General features: G+C 46.0%; 1 protein-coding gene across 5 annotated transcripts in view; it reads right to left on the bottom strand.

Moving 5' to 3' along the window:
* The window catches only part of LRRC56 (leucine rich repeat containing 56), a 119,708-nt gene that overhangs the window by 7,211 nt on the left and 93,311 nt on the right, over positions 1–19,186 (bottom strand). For all 5 annotated transcript variants that reach the window (XM_050952863.1, XM_050952864.1, XM_050952862.1 and 2 more), the window contains 5 exons: positions 10,809–10,986; positions 8,597–8,812; positions 7,033–7,097; positions 5,401–5,531; positions 4,069–4,259 (listed from right to left, as the gene is read on the bottom strand). In XM_050952863.1, the coding sequence (XP_050808820.1) occupies positions 4,069–4,259; positions 5,401–5,531; positions 7,033–7,097; positions 8,597–8,812; positions 10,809–10,986 (781 nt within the window). The remainder of the gene's footprint in view (positions 1–4,068; positions 4,260–5,400; positions 5,532–7,032; positions 7,098–8,596; positions 8,813–10,808; positions 10,987–19,186) is intronic.

The raw sequence follows: 19,186 nt of genomic DNA, 5'->3' as shown, positions 1-19,186 counted from the left end.
GTCCTCGCAGGTCCAGGTTGGGTGAAAGACCTCCTTTTGATTTGGGGATTAGGAAATATCGGGAGTAAAATCCCCTGCCCCTTAATTCCTCCGGTACCTCCTCTATAGCTCCAATCGAGAGGAGCGTACAAACCTCTTGCCAGAGGAATTGCTTATGAGAGGGGTCCCTGAAGAGGGACGGGGAGGGTGAGAAGGTGGGGGTGAAATAAATTGGAGGCGGTATCCAAATTCCACCGTGCGTAGGACCCAATGATCCGAGGTTAATTGGGACCACGCAGGGAGGAAGGAGGCAAGGCGGTTGGAAAACTGAAGGGGATCTTGGGGAAGGACTGGTGCTCTGCTCTCGGGCACACCTTCAAAAGTTCGCTTTCGGACCCGGCACTGGTTTGGCGGGACCGGTATTGTGGCCACCTGGGGACCCAGATTGCCGTCTGCGTTTCCCGCGACCATACCTTCTGCCAAAGTCTTGTAGCAGTCTGGGCAGGGGGTAAGGGCACTGAGGCTGGCTACGGAAAGACCTTCATTGGGTTTGTGGGGTATGCATCCCAAGGAAACGCATGATCACCCGATTGTCCTTAAGACTCTGTAGCCTAGGGTCTGTTTTCTGGGAGAAAAGGCCCTGGCCTTCAAACGGCAGGTCCTGGATGGTGTGTTGCAGTTCAGGAGGTAGACCTGACACTTGCAGCCACGAGATCCTCCTCATCGTGATTCCCGAGGCCACGGTTCTGGCTGCCGAATCGGCAGCGTCGAGAGATGCCTGCAGGGAAGTCCGTGCCACTTTCTTTCCTTCCTCCAGAAGGGCTTGGAATTCCTGGCGGGAGTCTTGTGGGACCAGTTCAGTGAACTTACCCACTGACTGCCAGGTGTTATAATTATATCTACTGAGCAGGGCCTGTTGGTTCGCCACCCTAAGTTGGAGGCCCCCTGCAGAGTAGACTTTACGTCCCAACAGGTCCATCCGTCTAGCCTCCCTCGATTTTGGGGCAGGGGCTTGCTGGCCACGGCGCTCTCGCTCATTGACGGATTGAACCAGAAGGGAGCAAGGAGGAGGGTGGGTATATAGGTATTCGTACCCTTTGGAGGGTACCATGTACTTTCTTTCCACCCCTCTGACCGTAGGAGGGATAGACGCCGGAGATTGCCAAATTGTGTCCGCTTTGGCTTGGATGGAGCGGATAAATGGCAAAGCTACAAGGGTTGGGGCATCCGCTGACAGTATGTCTATTACCAGGTCTTCAACCTCCAGGACGTCCTCCACCTGGAGATTGATATTTAAGGCGACTCGCCTCAGAAGGTCCTGGTGAGCTCGGAGGTCGATAGGGGGTGGGCCCAATGAGGATGTACCGGCCACTGCCTTGTCAGGTGAAGAGGAGGATGACAGACCTGGTACGAGTGGTTCCTGTAGGGACTCTTGGTCAGGAGGTATGTCAGGGTCCAGTGCCTGAGGAGATTGATCTGTACCCGCTGGAGAGGGATGTCTAACAATGGCCTCCGGTGCGTGATGTTCTGACGGGGCGGAATGTGATGGTACTGTGGGTTCGCCTTGGGCCTGGTGATATGCCCAAGGCGTCCAAAAGGACCACTGATGAGGACTTTGGTCTGACTCATAGACTCACAGATTCTAGGGTCAGAAGGGACCAATGTGATCATCTAGTCCGACCCCCTGCACAAAGCAGGCCACAGAACCCTACCCATCCACTTCTATAACAAACCCCTAACCTATGTCTGAGTTATTGAAGTCTTCAAATTGTGGTTTGAAGACCTCAAGCTGCAGAGAATCCACCAGCAAGTGACCCATGCCCCACACTGCAGAGGAAGGCGAAAAACGTCCAGGGCCTCTGTCAATCTGCCCTGGAGGAAAATTCCTTCCCGACCCCAAATATGGCAATCAGCTAAACCCTGAGCATGTGGGCAAGACTCACCAGCCAGCACTCAGAAAAGAATTCTCTGCAGTAACTCAGATCTGGACCTTGAGCCTCATGGAAAACACAGCTGTGTGTGTCTCTGAATCGGCATAGGCAGCACTATCAGCATGCAATGACTCAGACGCGTGCCACGATGGCCATGACGGGGCGGAGACCATTTGAGGATGAGCCCTATCTCTAGGGTACCGTATTTCGTGCCGCACCGAAGAGCGGTACTAGGATCTGTACCGGTACCGAGAGTGTGATCGGGACCTGCGACCGGCGCGGTGCCAGGAGGTCGACCGGGATCTTGACGACCTATGATGAGAGCAGCTGTGGTGCAAACGGTGCCGGAGCTGGACCAGTGCCTGGAGTATCGGTCCGGTGAGCGGGATCTCGAGTGGTGCCGCGAGTACAACCGGTACCGAGGAGGAGATCTGTACCAGGACTGTGAGCGGTACCTGGATCTGGAGCGGTGACAAGATCGAGAACGTTGGGGGGACCTCGATCTTGAGTGCTGTCTGCCTGTGGTGCCGATGGAAGGTGGTCTTACCATGGCAGGCTTGCCTGTCGATTGAATGACCCGCACCAGCGGTGCTGGGGGTTGAGGCAGGGCGGGCTCCGTTAACTCAATCAGTTCCCTCACTGTAGGAAATGTCTCTGGCGTAGTGGGAACAATAAGCTCTGCCGAGGCATGTGCCGGGGAGCTGTCATGCACCGGACTCGACGGCTCTTGCATGGCCGGAATCAACGGTGCGGAGATTGTCGGTGCCGCGGCAGTTACTGGTGCCGGGCGGCTCGACTTAGATTGCTGCTCAGACTGCGGTGCAGATAGTGGGGCCGCAGGAGCTTTGAGCTTTTTGGCACGCGGGGAGAGGGAGCGGTGCCGGGCCGGTTTCTGGGCCAGTGACGGCTGGTGCCGAGATGATTTTGCGGTGCTGGCGCTCTCTGGTGCCGATGAGGCACTTCTCCCCGGCGCGGACTGTCCGGCAGCTGGTGCCAAAGGTGGAGGAGTGAGGGCTGCCTCCATTAGGAGCTGCTTAAGGCGAAAGTCCCGCTCCTTTTTCGTCCGCAGCTTGAATGATTTGCAGATCTGGCACTTGTCTGCAAGGTGGGATTCCCCCAAGCACTTGAGGCAGGAGTCGTGAGGGTCTCCCGTGGGCATCGGCCGGCGGCAGGCCGAGCACAGTTTGAAATCTGGTGAGCCAGACATGGACCTGGGCACCAGGTGAGGGAAAGGGCTAATCCCCGACCCTCTGAACTATATACACTAACTACGTTTACGAAAATCTATTAACTAGAACTATAGAGAATAAACTATATACACAATAAGTATTAGAATGAGTGAAAAGCTAGGGAGGTGGAGATCAGCTAAGCCGCGCTCCACTGTTCCAACGACCAACACGGGCGGTAAGAAGGAACTGAGAAGCAGACGGGTCAGCAGGGGTATATATTCGGTGCCACAGTGGCGCCATGCCAGGGGGCGCCCAGCCGACCCACCGAGTGTTGCTAGGGTAAAAATCTTCCAACGGACGTGCACGCAGCACATACACACCTAATTGGAATGGATATGAGCAAGCACTTGATGAAGAACTGATAAATTCCTAAGAAAAATTAAATAAAATAAAAACTGAAAACAGAGCCCTATGCATGACACAGCAATGTTGTATATATTTATCCTTAGAAAGATTCTATATATAGTAGAGATCCATTTGCTGCTGGCCATAAAAAGATTAAACTGTACCTAATTGACTGATGTACAGAATTTAGGCTAAGGACACAATCAAAAGAATGGCCTTTGAGTAACTGTGTCACTAAACCTCTGGGAGAGACATACAGCCTTATATGTCCTAACTGAATGCAATTTATTATACTGCTTGGGTGACAAGAAAACACACTCCCAGGTATTGCATCTCCTGTATTCCTTCTCATGTAGCTGAGAGGAACTATGAATGATTACATTCTTTCTTCGGCTATCCTTCGATGCGAGGAGGATGTCTGCCACGGGGGTTCAGTGGTGAGTTTTAAAGTGGCTGAGGAGCTCAATTCATGCCCTCCAGATTTTCCCACAGAAGTGACAGGTGTAATCTTGGAGGAGAAACAGACAAAAGTAATACATGTCAACCCTTCCCTAGAAAGTGAGAAGGCTAAGTGAGACCAGTACCTGAGGAGGACTGGGAAAGACGAGACTGGCAGGAGGAATCTGGAGAAATCCTTTCAATTAGGTCCTCATCATATGTCTCTCTTAGCTCATCCTCACAGCTGTCACTCATGCTGCATTCTTCATCCTCCTCCTCATCACTGTGTATCTTCAGCACCTGGGGGACCTTCTCCATCTGAATGATTTGCAGACACCTGACAAATGATAAGCTCTACGGTTTTAGCTGACCCTCATTGTGCTATCTTAGAGGAGTGTACACATGAACTGTTCTGAGTACTGTACATGCATGTGGGGTCGCTGTTGTTTAGAGACAAATATAGGTAACGTGGATTTACATTCACCTGGATTGGCTTACATCTCACATGCAAAAATGGGCTATGAATTAGGTACCTAAACTGCCTGTTTTTTATTGTTTCAGATTCAGCCAACCTTTAATTAGCCAAGTGAAACATGACAGATTTCAAGGAAGAGCATCAGAGTCAAAATAAAGGCATTTTTATCTCTAAGATAATAGTCACCCCTCAGATCCATGGAGGAAGTGCAGCTCAATATTATTTTCTGCCTTTGTGCATGGAATACTGGGGCAGAGAACTGCTATGCACACCAGAGAAGAATTTTGTCTATAAAGTGGCCTGATCCAAAGCACACTGAAGTCAGTGAGAAAACTCCCATTTAGTTAGGTGAATGCCAACTGCTTTTGCAAATCCTGCCTTTACTGTCTAATGGAGAACACTGCTAGAACCAGTTGCAGGGCAACAATTTCCCACTGATCCCACACACACTTCACAACTTGCCGCTAGCCACACAGAGGGCACTCCAGAGGTCTGGAATCTGCACATGGTGAGGGGATGGGAAGTAGCTGCTGGGCTCAGGGAGGAGTAGGCATAAGTAGTGGCTGTGGAAGGAGGAGTCCACCTTTCCATTTCTGCTTTATGGAGTTTTGCCAGGTTGTATTAATTTTCCTCTGCCCACCCACCCCCTCAATAGGGAGGTCCCTTTAAGGAGGTTGCCAGGAAGTGGGCTGAGGGAGGGCTCACAGACCCAGAACCAGCATGGACATCTTGGCCTCCCCTAGGATCAACATGGACAATGCCCCAGAGATTTCCTCCTGCTTCGTCCCTCCCATGCGGTTTCCAGCAGAAAGGGCGACTAAGCATGGAGTTTGCAAATAGATTCCACTGTGTTGTCTCTGCAGGCCTAGATATAAATTTACAAAATTAAAGGCAATTCCCCCAAACTGCCACCAGGTGGCTGAAGAGTTCACCTTATTACGGCGGTGGAACACTGAGTCCCTGCTTTATTGTAATATTATTAGGAATCACCCCAAACTCTTACTGGTTATGCTGCTCTCTCCATGCCCTCAGTTCTGTAAAGACATCTTCCCGGCTTAGATCTTCAGCTTCTTCAGAGTCATAGGTGTGCTCCATCTTGGGACCAGGCATTTGAAAAGGGTTCATTGCTACAGACTAAAAAATAAAATGAAAAAAGTTACCACTGATAACTTGGTATTTACTTTACTGCTCACCTCTCTTTGCCAACAACTCTCCCTCTAGTGCAGTTTCCAAACTCTGGCCATCAGAATGTTGATGTAACGGTTGGGTTTTCAGTTTATCCATGACCCTGTTCTTTATTTTGATATTTTTTCAAATTGTACTGAATATGATAATCCCAGCTACAACTCCTGTTAGGATACTACATTTCTTATACATTCACTCCAGAAACCCAGCACTGTGATGATTGGGAGAGTAATGACACGTTTAATTCTGGCCCCATGGATACGTAGCTCTAGGCACACTGACCTGAACCTGTAATAGCTGCACCAACAGGCATTTCAGCAGGATGTGATATGTAGCATATGATTATGGTGCCCTTATACAGTCTGTGCTACACTACACTATTATTAATTCTCATTGTTTTAATTAATTCCAAAAAGCTTCATTGATTGGGCAGGGTGGGGCAGAGAAAAGGGACACTTCAATTTGCCCTCCCCCAATGATTTTTCTAATATTTGCTGTCAGGGATAACATGTAAAATTATATACATTGTAGTGATCTATGTATCATGTGAGTGACATGGCCCCAACGCAGCAGAGGACATATAAAGTTAAGCACACGCTTACATGATTTGCTGAACCAGGGCCTACAAGGGTACGTCTATTCTGCAATTAAATACCCATGGCTGGCCCATGCCAGCTGACTTGAGTTTGTGGGGCTCAGGCTAAAGGCCTGTTTAACTGCGGTGTAGATGTTCAGGCACAGGCTGGAGGCCAGGATCTGTGACCTTTCCCCCTCCCAGAGCCTGGGTTCCAGCGTAAGCCAGAACCAAATCCTGTGGTCCTTACCTGTGCTTTGCTCAGGTCCCAGGGAAGTCGATGCAAGTTTTGTAAGTAAGGAATGGAGGATGTGGCATGTAATTTTCATGTGTTCTTTTACAGTCCATTGTTTTTAATTTCCTAAAGCGAAAGTAACGGTTCTCTCTACCGGCTGTTTCTCTCCTCTGTTTCTTATATACAATCATAGCTGATATCCGATAACTTTCTCATTAAATGACACAATTGGTTTGTTTTGTGTTGACACTTCCCTCCCAGATCTCTCCAATCCCTCCCAGAACAGGAAGCCTGGAAGTCTCAGATTCATGACCCCCCTCACCATTCTCTATTTATCCATTGATCTTCCAGCTCTCCAAGTTTCCTCTCCTGCCCTTCTCCATGCCTCACTTGACCTTCCATATCTCCTGACTCAGCAGGACACTTAAGCACATGCTTATGCGCTTTGCTGAATCAGGGCCTTTAGACACACACACATCCCGCCTTCTCCAAGACTCACTGCTTTTGTACATAGTTTTCTCGACTATAGACTGGAGTGGAAATCCATAAAATATATTAGGGGTCTCAGCTTATCTCAGCAGAACTTATCTGATCTGGGTGTGTCAGGCAGGAATGGAAAGCATACAGGAAAGATAACGTACACCTAGCTTTTGTCTCCGTGCACGAAGGGCTTTGATAGGGTTCCCACATATAACTCGGCTGATTCCTAGCAAAAAGAAACAAAACAAAGCAGTTCTCACTAGCTTTTGACACTTCGTACGGTTCTTAAATCAGTTTACAGTCCTGATGAGATTCTGTTCTCGAGGATATAACATGTTTCATTCATCAACTGTCTGGAGCTGGTCTCCATTTCTTTTGCTAAATGCGGAGTATCCAGTTCTAGCAAGGTGCTGCTTCATGGCTCTGGACAGCTTCACTGGCTCAGCTAGTACTGCTAAGCATTTGAACTACCTGCCTCAGAGAGCTGAGAAGAAACTGGTGTTTTCTGGAAAGACAGCCTCAAAATATTGGGGCAAATGAACACAACTTGACACACTTAATCAGCATCCGAAGAGCTGATTAGATTGCAGCACTCTGGCCTTCTCAGTGACAACTGACGAAGAAATCCTAGGGAGCCTGCAAAACTGGATCAAAACAGGACTCTGCCAGACATTTCCCATTCAGCCATCCTTGGGCATCCTGCCAGTAGTCCTCAGAAGCTCCTTTGTCTTCCTCTTAATTACAGCGGAGTGTCAGCTCTGCTACAGCTAACGTTAAGATCTCCTCACTCTCCAGCTCCTTGTCTACACTGTTGTCTGCTCTGAGAGGGGCTTGGACGGAGCTACATTCAAATCTCAGTCATCAGCAGTGAGCCTGAATTAGACAGAAAAATTTTTGCAGAGTGACAGACAGTCCTCCACTTCCTTCTAAGGGTGGTGCTGACTCTGCAGTATTCCCAGGAGGGAAGAGCCAGCCACCAGGTTGCTGAGTACTGCGCTACAATTAGACCTCTGGGCTGGCCAGCAGGCCAGAAATTTTAAATCAGTGACGAGATCCCTCACACTGGGAGATGCAGCCCTGGAAACTAAGGATACAGTCACTCACTCACAGCAATGACCCCTATAGGAATATAAGTATTGAGCTTGCATACCATGTACGCTGACCTTATGACCTACTTGTGAAGGGGGCATGTAACACAGCTTCTGAACTCCAGACGTTTGTAGGGACAGTTTATCTTAGGACATTACTCCAGTGTTTTAACACAAAGATATGTCCAATAGTTCTGAATGTTTTCATATAAACTAGATCTGTGACCCCAGCCAATTTGGGGTCTAGAGATAAGGGCTACTGAGAACAGGTTTGAATAAAAATAGGAGGACAAACCCTACCTGAGGGGAGACTGCTTAACAAATAGCAGGTGGGGAGACATAGCCAGCCTTTCATTAGGGCACTTTGTAGCAATGTACAACTTTTGAAGGGGGATTAAAGGGTAAAATGGGAGGGTGTCGTCAAAGGACTTTCAGCTTCTGCCTCAGGAGAAAATGAAAAAGCATCCCAAGCTCACTGTGCGGGCTTCACACTTGGAAACCTATGGACAATCCAATGTGCCGTCAGTATAGACGGGGGACACTGAGAGCACATGTGCTTTTATAAAGCTGGAAGAACTTTGAGAGGGGGTCGAAAGAGGGGTGGGTGGGGGAAGAACAGACAAAGAAAATTCATCACCATGTGTCAAGTCACTGGAGTCATCTTCTAGGAATATCTCATCAGAGACAGTGGAGTCTGGAAGGGTGCTACCACAGGATAGCAAATGGACATTGCTAGATCCCCCTGCACTAGCAGGCCTCTGTACAGTCCAGGGTCTGGAAGCTGACATGAAGTGAGCTGTAGTCGGTCTCAGACCAGAGCCAGGTCTTCTTCTTGTTGCCTCTGGATGAGCATCTGAGAGATTTCAGTATGATATAACTAAGAATGCAACATTTAAAATACACTACCATTGCACAGTCATGATAAAGCAATGGCAACATGCTTGGTGCTAGAGAGAACAGAAGAAAATGCAATTCCTGCTTCAAGAAACTTAAAAGGAAACACTACACCCAGCACAGCCACACAGTGTCTGCCACTTCCACATGTTGGGACACTTATCTGGCCACCCTCCAGCATGAACACCTGCACTTTTCACACAGTTTCTAAACCATTTAAATATTAAGCAATAGGCTGGCAAAAGAAAAACAGTCCAGCAGTATTGGGTGCACAAGACTTTTAATAATCAGCCCATTTATTTAGGAGCCTAATTTTAGGCACCTATCTATTAAAAATATCTTGGCCTTTGTTATTAACGCAAAACCATAAAATATCTAGCATGTGCAAAGCAGCTAACTTAACATTATTAAAGAAGAGAAAATGTTTGGAATTTCCTAACCTGAGTGCTTAATGTCAAAGACAAAAATACAAACATGAATAGAATATAAAGTTATATGAATGCCCTGTTCTGTGTTCCACTCTATGCTCTTTCTGCTTTACTATTTTTCTGTAAATCAACCTTATGTAGCCAACAGAGGGATTACTGAAGGATCATATTTTTACAGATTTTTTCCTATGATACCTATTACTGTAACCAATTATTTGGACCACTGGGATTAAAATAAATGACAAGTGTGTGCACATATTCCAAAATAAACTATATTTTTAATGGCGCACAGTTGGCAAGCATACCACAACAGTGGGGGTCAGGAAGCCAACCATATTGCCCACACTAATGGGAAGCAATAGAAGCAGTGATAGGAAATACTTTGTAATATTTAACTGACCATGGCAAAGCACATGTCATGCAGTATATAAAAGCACAACATGTGAACCAGGGTGACCCAATGAAATTAACAGGCAGCAGATTTAAAACAAAGATAAGGAAGTACTTCTTCATACAACGCACAGTCAACCTGCGGAACGCATTACCTGGCGATGTTGTGAAGGTCAAAACTATAACTGGGTTCAAAAAAGAATTAGATAAAGTTCATGGAAGATAGGTCCATCAGTGGCTGTTGGCCAAGATGACCAGGGATACAATCCTATGCTCTGGGTGTTCCTAAACCTCTGACTGCCAGAAGCTGGGACTGGATGACAGAGGATGTAACACTCCATAATTGCCTTTTTTGTTCATTCCCTCTGAAGCATCTGGCACTGGCCATTATCGGAAGGCAGGATACTGGGATAGGTGGACCATTGTTCTGATGCAGTATGGTTGTTCTTATGAACCAGTTTTGCCAAATAATGTACTGTCATGTAGTTACATAAGTCACTATTTATGTGCCATCACACTGTTTACCACATTCATTTCCAAGATTTCACTTGAATTGCTCAGTTCAAAGCATACATACAAGAAGAATACAAAGGGCTAGAACCTCAGCTGCAGATCACAGATGCTGGGTGGTTTAAGCCACTTTTACATTTCTCTGATCCTAGGGCTAGCCTCAGGGCTGCTCCAAATTACTCCCATTGTTTCATAGCCACCTCTGGACAATCACTGGAGAGCAGAGGCATTCTAGCCATACTCCATTTCTCCTAGCCATTCACCCAACTCAAAGGCATAGCAGCCAATATGGCATCCTTAGAGTACCAGAGGATTCCCCAATGTAGGAGGGAAGAATCCTCCACTGGCTGGTTAAGAGCAGCACAAAGCAGCCTCAATGGGGCAGAGGTTCTGCCCATAAGTTTGAAATGCAGTTACATTCCAAAGAACGACCATGAAAATGACATGGTGAAGTTCCATATTTATTGTCCCACCGTGAATTCCATAGCCAATCTGCTCATTTTCCAAGTGAAGAGACTGAGTTTCCTATCTCCCAGCCCTGAAAGCTCAGCTTGGGATCTCAGAGTCCAGCTGCACTCTTTCTTTCTTACACATCAGCACCAATAAATGGTGAGAAATTTGACGTACCAAACCGAGAAATGTCTTTGGCTAAACTGCCCTCCTTAATGGACTCCTTGACAATTAGCCAGTCCTTGTTCATCTTCCTGGAGGGAGGGATGGTGATTTGATTTGCTAGTATTTCATCCAAATACTTTAAGTGAGGGATGAGTTTTTTCACTTCAGCTCTGTAGTTATAATCTGGCACCTGGAAGAATTGAGAATGTGGTCATTTTAACAGATTGTTCTAGAGAAACCGGACTACGACAAGCAATATGGAGCTGTTCACTTTGTATGAATGCTGGATAGTTTGAAGAATGCTTTGAAGGGGCAAACCAACCCACTTCAAAGAATAAATAGAAATGTAACCACACATTTCAAATCTCATTATGCTTCTCTCTGATGAGACTGCTACTCAAGCTGACAACACAAGTTGCACAAAATAAAAGGCTTATTTGCAATGTATTTAATCAATTACATCAGCACCTATTACCATAGCATCTGGGTGCCGTACAAAACTGCAAACAATACACTGCTCTCCAAGGGAAGATTGGACAAACTCAACTCATAAGCACCCCCCTCTCGCTACTTTTGGAATTCTTTGGTTGCAGCATCAACTTCAGACCATAGTGTGACTAAAAAGATATGCCTGGGCTGGAAGGCTGCCAAACTCAGTGTCTGATGGATCAATAAGGAGCAAATCTCTCAGAGCTAGATTGCGACTTTAGGCAAAACTGTAAGCCATGTGCACATGCAGCCCTGGGAGGCACGGTGAGTGCTTCTGTATATTAAAGGAGATGACTCAATTTAAATCTAAGCCCCTTGCCTGCAAGAGGGCGCATGCCAAGGACAGATGCACAAAGGCTCAAATGAACTTTATCAGGCTTTTTTTTTTCTGAGATTTTGGAATGACCCCTCCTATGCACATAGGCTGGTTATGACACATGTTGAGGGGGTGCAGCTTTTTCTGGACTAATAAACTGACATTTCAGATTAGATGTGAAATGGTCCACGTGCACATCGCAATGATGGAGGAATTATGAATCGTAGGAGAGAGAGGTTTAGTGTTACATACAGTGGTTATTACACTATGGTTCTGAATCTCCTGGTGAATGCTGGGCATTTCTAACAGATTAGGACACTGCAAAGACATCTATACATGGCATCTCAGCTTTGGGAAAATTTATTGAGGCATACAGGTGGGTTAGGACATGCATTTTGCAACACTGGTTAAAAAAAATTTAGATTCAAGAAGGCAGCAGACAATGTTTGACTGTCTCAAATTCACTCACAGTTTAAAGAAAGCACAAAGCAAGATTGTCCTGGTGATGGAGTGTGAGGGGATGGCTCACCCGAATGTAAACATCTGCCTATAAGTAAGGCTGCGAGTTTGTCATGGAGGTCATGGATTCCATGATTTTACATGACGTCCGTGACTTCTGCAGCGGCCGGTGCACTTGGCCTGAGGGCAGTTCAGGCAGCCCCTGCGCCAGTCACACCGGCTGTTGCTGGGGCAGTCTCAGCCCACAGAGAGCCGTGGGGGCAGTGCCCTGGGCAGAGGCAGCGTGCATAGCTACCTGGCCACGCCTCCAACTAGCAGCTGACCGAGGGGTATGTCACCACCTCCGGGAAGCCCCCAGGTAAGCGCCACCCAGAGCTAGCCTCACCCTATCCCATGCCAACAACCCCTTGCACCCTCCCACATCCAAACTCTGCTGCTGCTGCTGGGGTAGGGGATGGTGGCACTGAGCCAAGTAGGGAGCCTGCCAGTCCCGCCAACCCCCCTCCTAACACCAGCAGGGTCCCGGGCTGCCTCACCTAGGCCGCCCTCCCTCCTCAGCACCTGAGGCACTCCCAGGCAGCCCTCCCCCACAAGTTTTAGTCATGGGTATTTTTAGTAAAAGTCATGGGAAGGTCACAGGCCATGAATTTTTGTTTAGTGCCTGTGACCTGTCCGTGACTTTTACTAAAAATACCCATGACAAAAATGTAGCCTTACCTATAAGTCACTCGTTTGGTCCTGATAGAGTTTTTATCTTTCACAATATTACATGTTATATCACCAATTCAAGTCAGCCAAGTCCTTGCCCACCCGTAATGTTCTCACACAAAGAAATCTTTCTGTAGTAGCAGTATGTATAACAACTGTCCATTCCCTTCCCACAAAGCAACACACAATCTGGCAGAGGGTATCTGTCAAATAAAGCATATCTTTTCTGGTTGCTACTAAGAACAGGCAGACACTAACCTGACTAACTGACTCTTTAATCTTAATTTAGGAATAGCCTTAACCAATCGCCATCCCTTCACGTAGCACATGTACTTTGTACAGGGCGCTGGCTATAGGTTTACAATTTATAGCGCTGCCCTGTTTGAGAGATGCATCATATTACACTCACATGGCAATACTGCGAACAGCAGCTGTCATAGGGGCTACAGTATTTATCACCAGGTTGTTGCTTTTGGTTTAGATGACAGAGGAAGATGAGGTCATCTGAAAATCAAATTACACAAAGCAAACAGGGAGCCTGAAGAAAGAGCAGTAAATCTAGTTAATCATTTTGTAGATAAAAAAAAAATACACAAGCTCTTACCGAGGCTGTACTGTGGGGTACAGTATGGCATGCAGCTTGAAATGTTAGACTTGCCCAAGCGGGGAACATAAATGTAAGTCTACCTCAATTTTTTTTACCTCCCAGGTGAATTTTCTATACCTCAGTCAGTTGGCAAAAGCATTTATAGGAACAAAGCATCGGACAGAGCCCAGGGTGAAACTCTAAGGAATGGAGGGTAGAATGGGTTTTGTGATGGCCTCAGGGCTGTGGAACTCCCCACAGAGGGGTCAAAGTGAATTTGTGAGTTGCCTCTTTTAGAGCATGGTGGAAGACATGCCTCTCTGAGGAGGCCTCCAATCAGTAGAGATAACAAATGGCTGATTAATCTTCTTCTCCTAGAATGACCCTGTCATAAATATAAAGGGAAGGGTAACAACCTTTATGTATGCAGTAACATAAAAATCCCTCCTGGCCAGATGTACTGAATCACTTGGGGTTAAGAAGCTCAAATAACCTGGTTGGCACCTGACCAAAAGGACCAATAAGGAAAGAAGATACTTTCAAATCTGGGGGGGGGGGAGGCGAAGGGGGAGGTTTTGTTTGTGCTCTCTTTGTTTGTTCCCTCTTCAGAGAGAGACACACACCAGGCAGATAAAACATCTCCTGAACACATACCTGAAATGATTAATCTAAGATTACAAAAATTGTAAGTAAGGCAAGAAAATGCCTCTCCCCCTCCCCCAGATTTGAAAGTATCTTCTTTCCTTATTGGTCCTTTTGGTCAAGTGCCAACCAGGTTATTTGAGCTCCATAGATTCTAGGACTGGAAAGGACCTCGAGAGGTCATTGAGTCCAGTCCCCTGCCCTCATGGCAGGACCAAATACTGTCTAGACCATCCCGGATAGACATTTATCTAACCTACTCTTAAATATCACCAGAGATGGAGATTCCACAACCTCCCTACGGAATTTATTCCAGTGTTTAACCACCTTGACAGTTAGGAACTTTTTCCTAAGGTCCAACCTAAACCTCCCTTGCTGCAGCTTAAGCCCATTGCTTCTTGTTCTATCCTTAGAGGCTAAGGTGAACAAGTTTTCTCCCTCCTCCTGATGACATCCTTTTAGATACCTGAAAACTGCTATCATGTCCCCTCTCAGTCTTCTCATTTCCAAACTAAACAAACCCAATTCTTTCAGCCTTCCTTCACAGGGCATGTTCTCAAGACTTTTAATCATTCTTGTTGCTCTTCTCTGGACCCTCTCCAATTTCTCCACATCTTTCTTGAAATGCAGTGCCCAGAACTGGACACAATATTCCAGTTGAGGCCTAACCAGCGGAGAGTAGAGCGGAAGAATGACTTCTCGTGTCTTGCTCACAACACACCTGTTAATGCATCCCAGAATCATGTTTGCTTTTTTTTGCAACAGCATCAAACTGTTGACTCATATTTAGCTTTGGTCCACTATAATCCCCAGATCCCTTTCTGCCGTACTCCTTCCTAGACAGTCTCTTCCCATTCTGTATGTGTGAAACTGATTGTTCCTTCCTAAGTGGAGCACTTTGCATTTGTCTTTGTTAAACTTCATCCTGATTACCTCAGACCATTTCTCCAATTTGTCCAGATCATTTTGAATTATGACCCTGTCCTCCAAAGCAGTTGCAATCCCTCCCAGTTTGGTATCACCTGCAAACTTAATAAGCGTACTTTCTATGCCAATATCTAAGTCGTTGATGAAGATATTGAACAGAGCCGGTCCCAAAACAGAGCCCGGGGAACCCCACTTGTTATATCTTTCCAGAAGGATTGGGAACCATTAATAACTACTCTCTGAGTACGGTTACCCAGCCAGTTATGCACCCACCTTATAGTAGCCCCATCTAAGTTGTATTTGCCTAGTTTATTGATAAGAATATCATGCGAGACCGTATGAAATGCCTTACTAAAGTCTAGGTATACCACATCCACCATTTCTCCCTTATCCACAAGACTTGTTATCCAAACAAAGAAAACTATCAGATTGGTCTAACATGGTTTGTTCTTAACTCCTTACAGGTAAAATGATTCAGTACACTTGGCCAGGAGGGATTTTACTTTACTGCATACATAAAGGCTGTTACCCTTCCCTTTATATTTATGACAGGGTCATTCTAGGAGAAGACAGATTAATCAGCCATTTGTTGCCTCTACTGTCTTCCACCATGGCATGACTCTATCACAAGTGCTTTTGTTTTTTTACAGCCTGAAGACACCAAGTGATAATTATGTCTTCTGAATATGTTACTACATTTGGTGATGGGCAGCAAAGGGGATAGACATGAACTCCTTATAGCTCTAGTACCTATTGGTAGGTTCTTGTAGTAAACTACAACTATGGAGTGACAGAAACTGCACTGTATTATCTCTTTGGGAATAAAAACAGGCAAGAAGACATGATCTTTCCACTAGAAGCAGGCATGGATTTATTTTTGTAGAGAGTTTTGTTTCTAATCACATCTTCAGCAAGGAATGAAATGTCAATAACAAACACTTCAGTTATAAATAGTTACAGTATCTGCCTCTGAAGTACACCTCTGAAACGACAAAGAAGGAAAACAACTGTAGAACAATTTGTTAAGGCACAGCCTACTGGATCTCTGAAAAGAAAAAACATGACAACTAAAACACTACACTGTGCTGTTGCCTTCAGTGACAGATGTGATCAAGCCAATAATTAAACATAAGGAAGTGAAAGAAATCTTCACAATTATTATATGCATGGGTTGAAATACTCACACTTGCACTACATGACTGAGCTTTTAAGGATGCTATCTAAGTTTTCAAGCTTAAATTCTTACACAAATGAATTCTATGGATGTGAATGGTTTAGAGTAAACGGGGAAGTTATATGGCATGTGATACAGAGGAACAGCGCCGGCCTTAGTGAAAATGGTACCCTGGGTGAACTTGTATTTTGGCGTCCCCCTCCCCCTATCACCCCTGGCTCCTACGGGCTCCCCTCCCAACATCACCTCCAGGCCATTACCTATACTTCATAAGGAAGTCACAGGAAAGTCCATTCAATGTAGATGGGCGTCTCCCATGGTCCATTGTGAGTTAAGTGTTCCGTGATGAGCCACTTACTTTGACTAGTTCCTTCAAGATGTGCTGGTTAACTACCTTGTGGTGTTACCCCAGGAGCAAACATTTGAAATCCAGGTATAGAGCCAATACTTACAACTTCAAATACAAAAATGATACATATATACAAATAGCATAAACATATTCAGCAAATCATAACCTTTTCATAGACATCTTACGTGTCACATTTTGTACAAGATTTGTTGCAAATATGTAACAATGGTTGCAACAATGATCTACATGGTCATGTTTTAATCAGATAAGGTCACAATGAGAAACTGCTACAACTAGCAAATTCTTAGACCACTGTCAGCAGAAGAGCAGAAGTAAGGGTGGCATGGTATATGGTATATTGCCACACATACTTCTTTGCTTCTGCGGTAGCTTGTGGTGCCTGTGGCTCAAGGCAGGCTTTGCACTCTCACACGGGGGCTGTATCTTGCCAGAGCCCATAGCCCTCCGGCAGCCCCTAGCCACTCCTGGCTAACCACGAGTATTTTGACAGGAAGTACCAAGCAGTAATAACAACAATAATAATACAAGTGTGTGTGTGTGACAAAGAGTGTGTGTATGTGTGTGAGAGAGCGAGCCAGAGACAGAGCCAGGGTGTGTGACTGTGTGTTTGGGGACTGTGTGACATTGTGTGTGTTGGGGAGTGTGAGACTCTGTGTGTGTGTGACAATCTGTGTTGGGGGACTGAGAGAGACAGAGTGTATGTGGGTGTGAGAGCCTGTGTGTGTGTGCGCACACGTGCTAGGGAAGTTTGAAGACAGTGAGTGCACTGTCACTTTAAGTCCCACCTCCCTCTCCCCACCCACTCCCCTTCGGCCCAGCTCCACCCCTCCCACTCATGTGGAAGTTTCGCTCCTCCTGACCTTGGCCCGGCTGGCCCGCACTGGAGACTGAGTGGCGCAGGGCCGCAGGCAGGGACGGACTCGGCTCTGCTCCGGACAGCTAGCGGTGGGCTGCACTGCCAGAGACCAGCCCCAGCCGCGCCACTCTGGGCTCCCTGGGTCTGGGGTTGAGCCGGAGCCCTCAGCCAACTGGCTGAGGAGCGAGTGAAGGTGGGTTCAGAGGGGTGGGGTCAGGGTCAAGGAGAAGCCCACTGGCCCAGCATGGGGGAGGGGTCAGAGAAGAGAGAAGTCCAGCCACAGCCAGGCAGGGGAAGCCCGAGCCCCATTTGGTGCCCCCCTGACTATGGCGCCCTGGGCGTGATCCCCATTTCCCGGCCCTAAGGCTGGCCCTGCAATCATAGTGCCATCTCTTTGCTTTCTTTCTTACTCATGCATTACCGGTCCTCTGTAACATCAATGTAGAATGCTCCAATTCCTAGAAAATACATTACCTCCCAAAACATCTTGGTTACAAATACTGTATCTTGGTTTTAGCCTACCACTAATAACTTGGGAGACTTGTGCTGCAATTAACATTCAACCTAATTTGTTTATCTCATGTTTATCTCTTGAGAATTGATGAAGACCTGCAATTACAGCTGTCTGAAGAAAATGATGGTGGATCATTTGTTTTACCCAGAATAACTATACTCCATGTACACGGAAAGCTTGCAAAGAATATACATTTCTTCAGTTTATCGGATAAATGTTCTAAAACAGTGATTTCCAAATTGTCATCCACAAACCACCAGTGGTCTGCAGAGCACTTCCTGATGCACCAGAGAACTTGTTGATTGAATTAATCTGACTCTGCTGATTGTCTCAAGATGCTACAGTGCACGATTTAAAGTTTCCAGATTCAAAGATTCCAGTTTTAGAGCTATTACCTGTTCCCAATGGCAGACCCCATTTTCAGTAAAGGAAATACTGCTGGAATCAACAACATCTCTAGAACTGGAATTAACTTGTTAAATGCATGCACTGTACATCACATTCAGCATTTTTCTAATATTATTTTTGCATGTATAAAATTGCTGTAGTTGCCACTGGAATGTTATGCAATCCAAACAGGAAGGGAGGAGAGATGGTTATTTTGACTGCAAAGAGGATGGGCCTGTCCACATGACAATCTCTCTATTAAGACCTGACCTACGCTATGAAAAAGTTTGATAATTTCTTTTCAAAAGTATCAGAGGCATAGCCGTGTTAGTCTGGATCTGTAAAAGCAGCAAAGAGTCCTGTGGCACCTTATAGACTAACAGATGTTTTGAAGCATGAGCTTTCGTGGGTGAATACCCACTTCATTGGATGCATGTAGTGGAAAAAAGAGTTTCTCACTTTAACATGCCACTTTAAAGTTTTATTTTGGTGGTCTCCTCTCCTCTTGGAATTCCTTGAAACCACAAAACAGATTATCAGAATGATCCAGAGTCACTGTATTAACACATTAATCTGGTAGATATCCAAATTCAAAATCCTGAATCATATCAGGTTTTAGTTTTTGCTGGTATATTTCAACTTGAATATTGGTATTTTATGTCGTTTAAGAGACAGGAGAAGGATTTAATATGGATGGAAAGATAATCACATGAGTGTGTTGCTAATTCTAGGTGCTTTGCCTTACTCTTCTACACTGGTGATAATATGCTTTTTACCACAGTTGCCAACTTTCACGTGGTAAATAAGCACCCTGACTTTCACAATAAGCCAAAAATCAAGCTAATCTCATTTCAAAACAAGGCTAAAACAAGCCAATCCTTAAGAACCCCAACACTCTATGTGACTAGATCCCCCTGGCATGCAGTCTGGGAGTGTGATGGGCCCACTGTGCACCCCTGACT

This window comes from Gopherus flavomarginatus, chromosome 5 (assembly GCF_025201925.1).
Source record: "Gopherus flavomarginatus isolate rGopFla2 chromosome 5, rGopFla2.mat.asm, whole genome shotgun sequence".
NCBI lineage: Eukaryota > Metazoa > Chordata > Testudines > Testudinidae > Gopherus > Gopherus flavomarginatus.
Note: the sequence above shows the minus strand (reverse complement) of the source record. Positions and strands in the feature narration are given on the sequence as shown.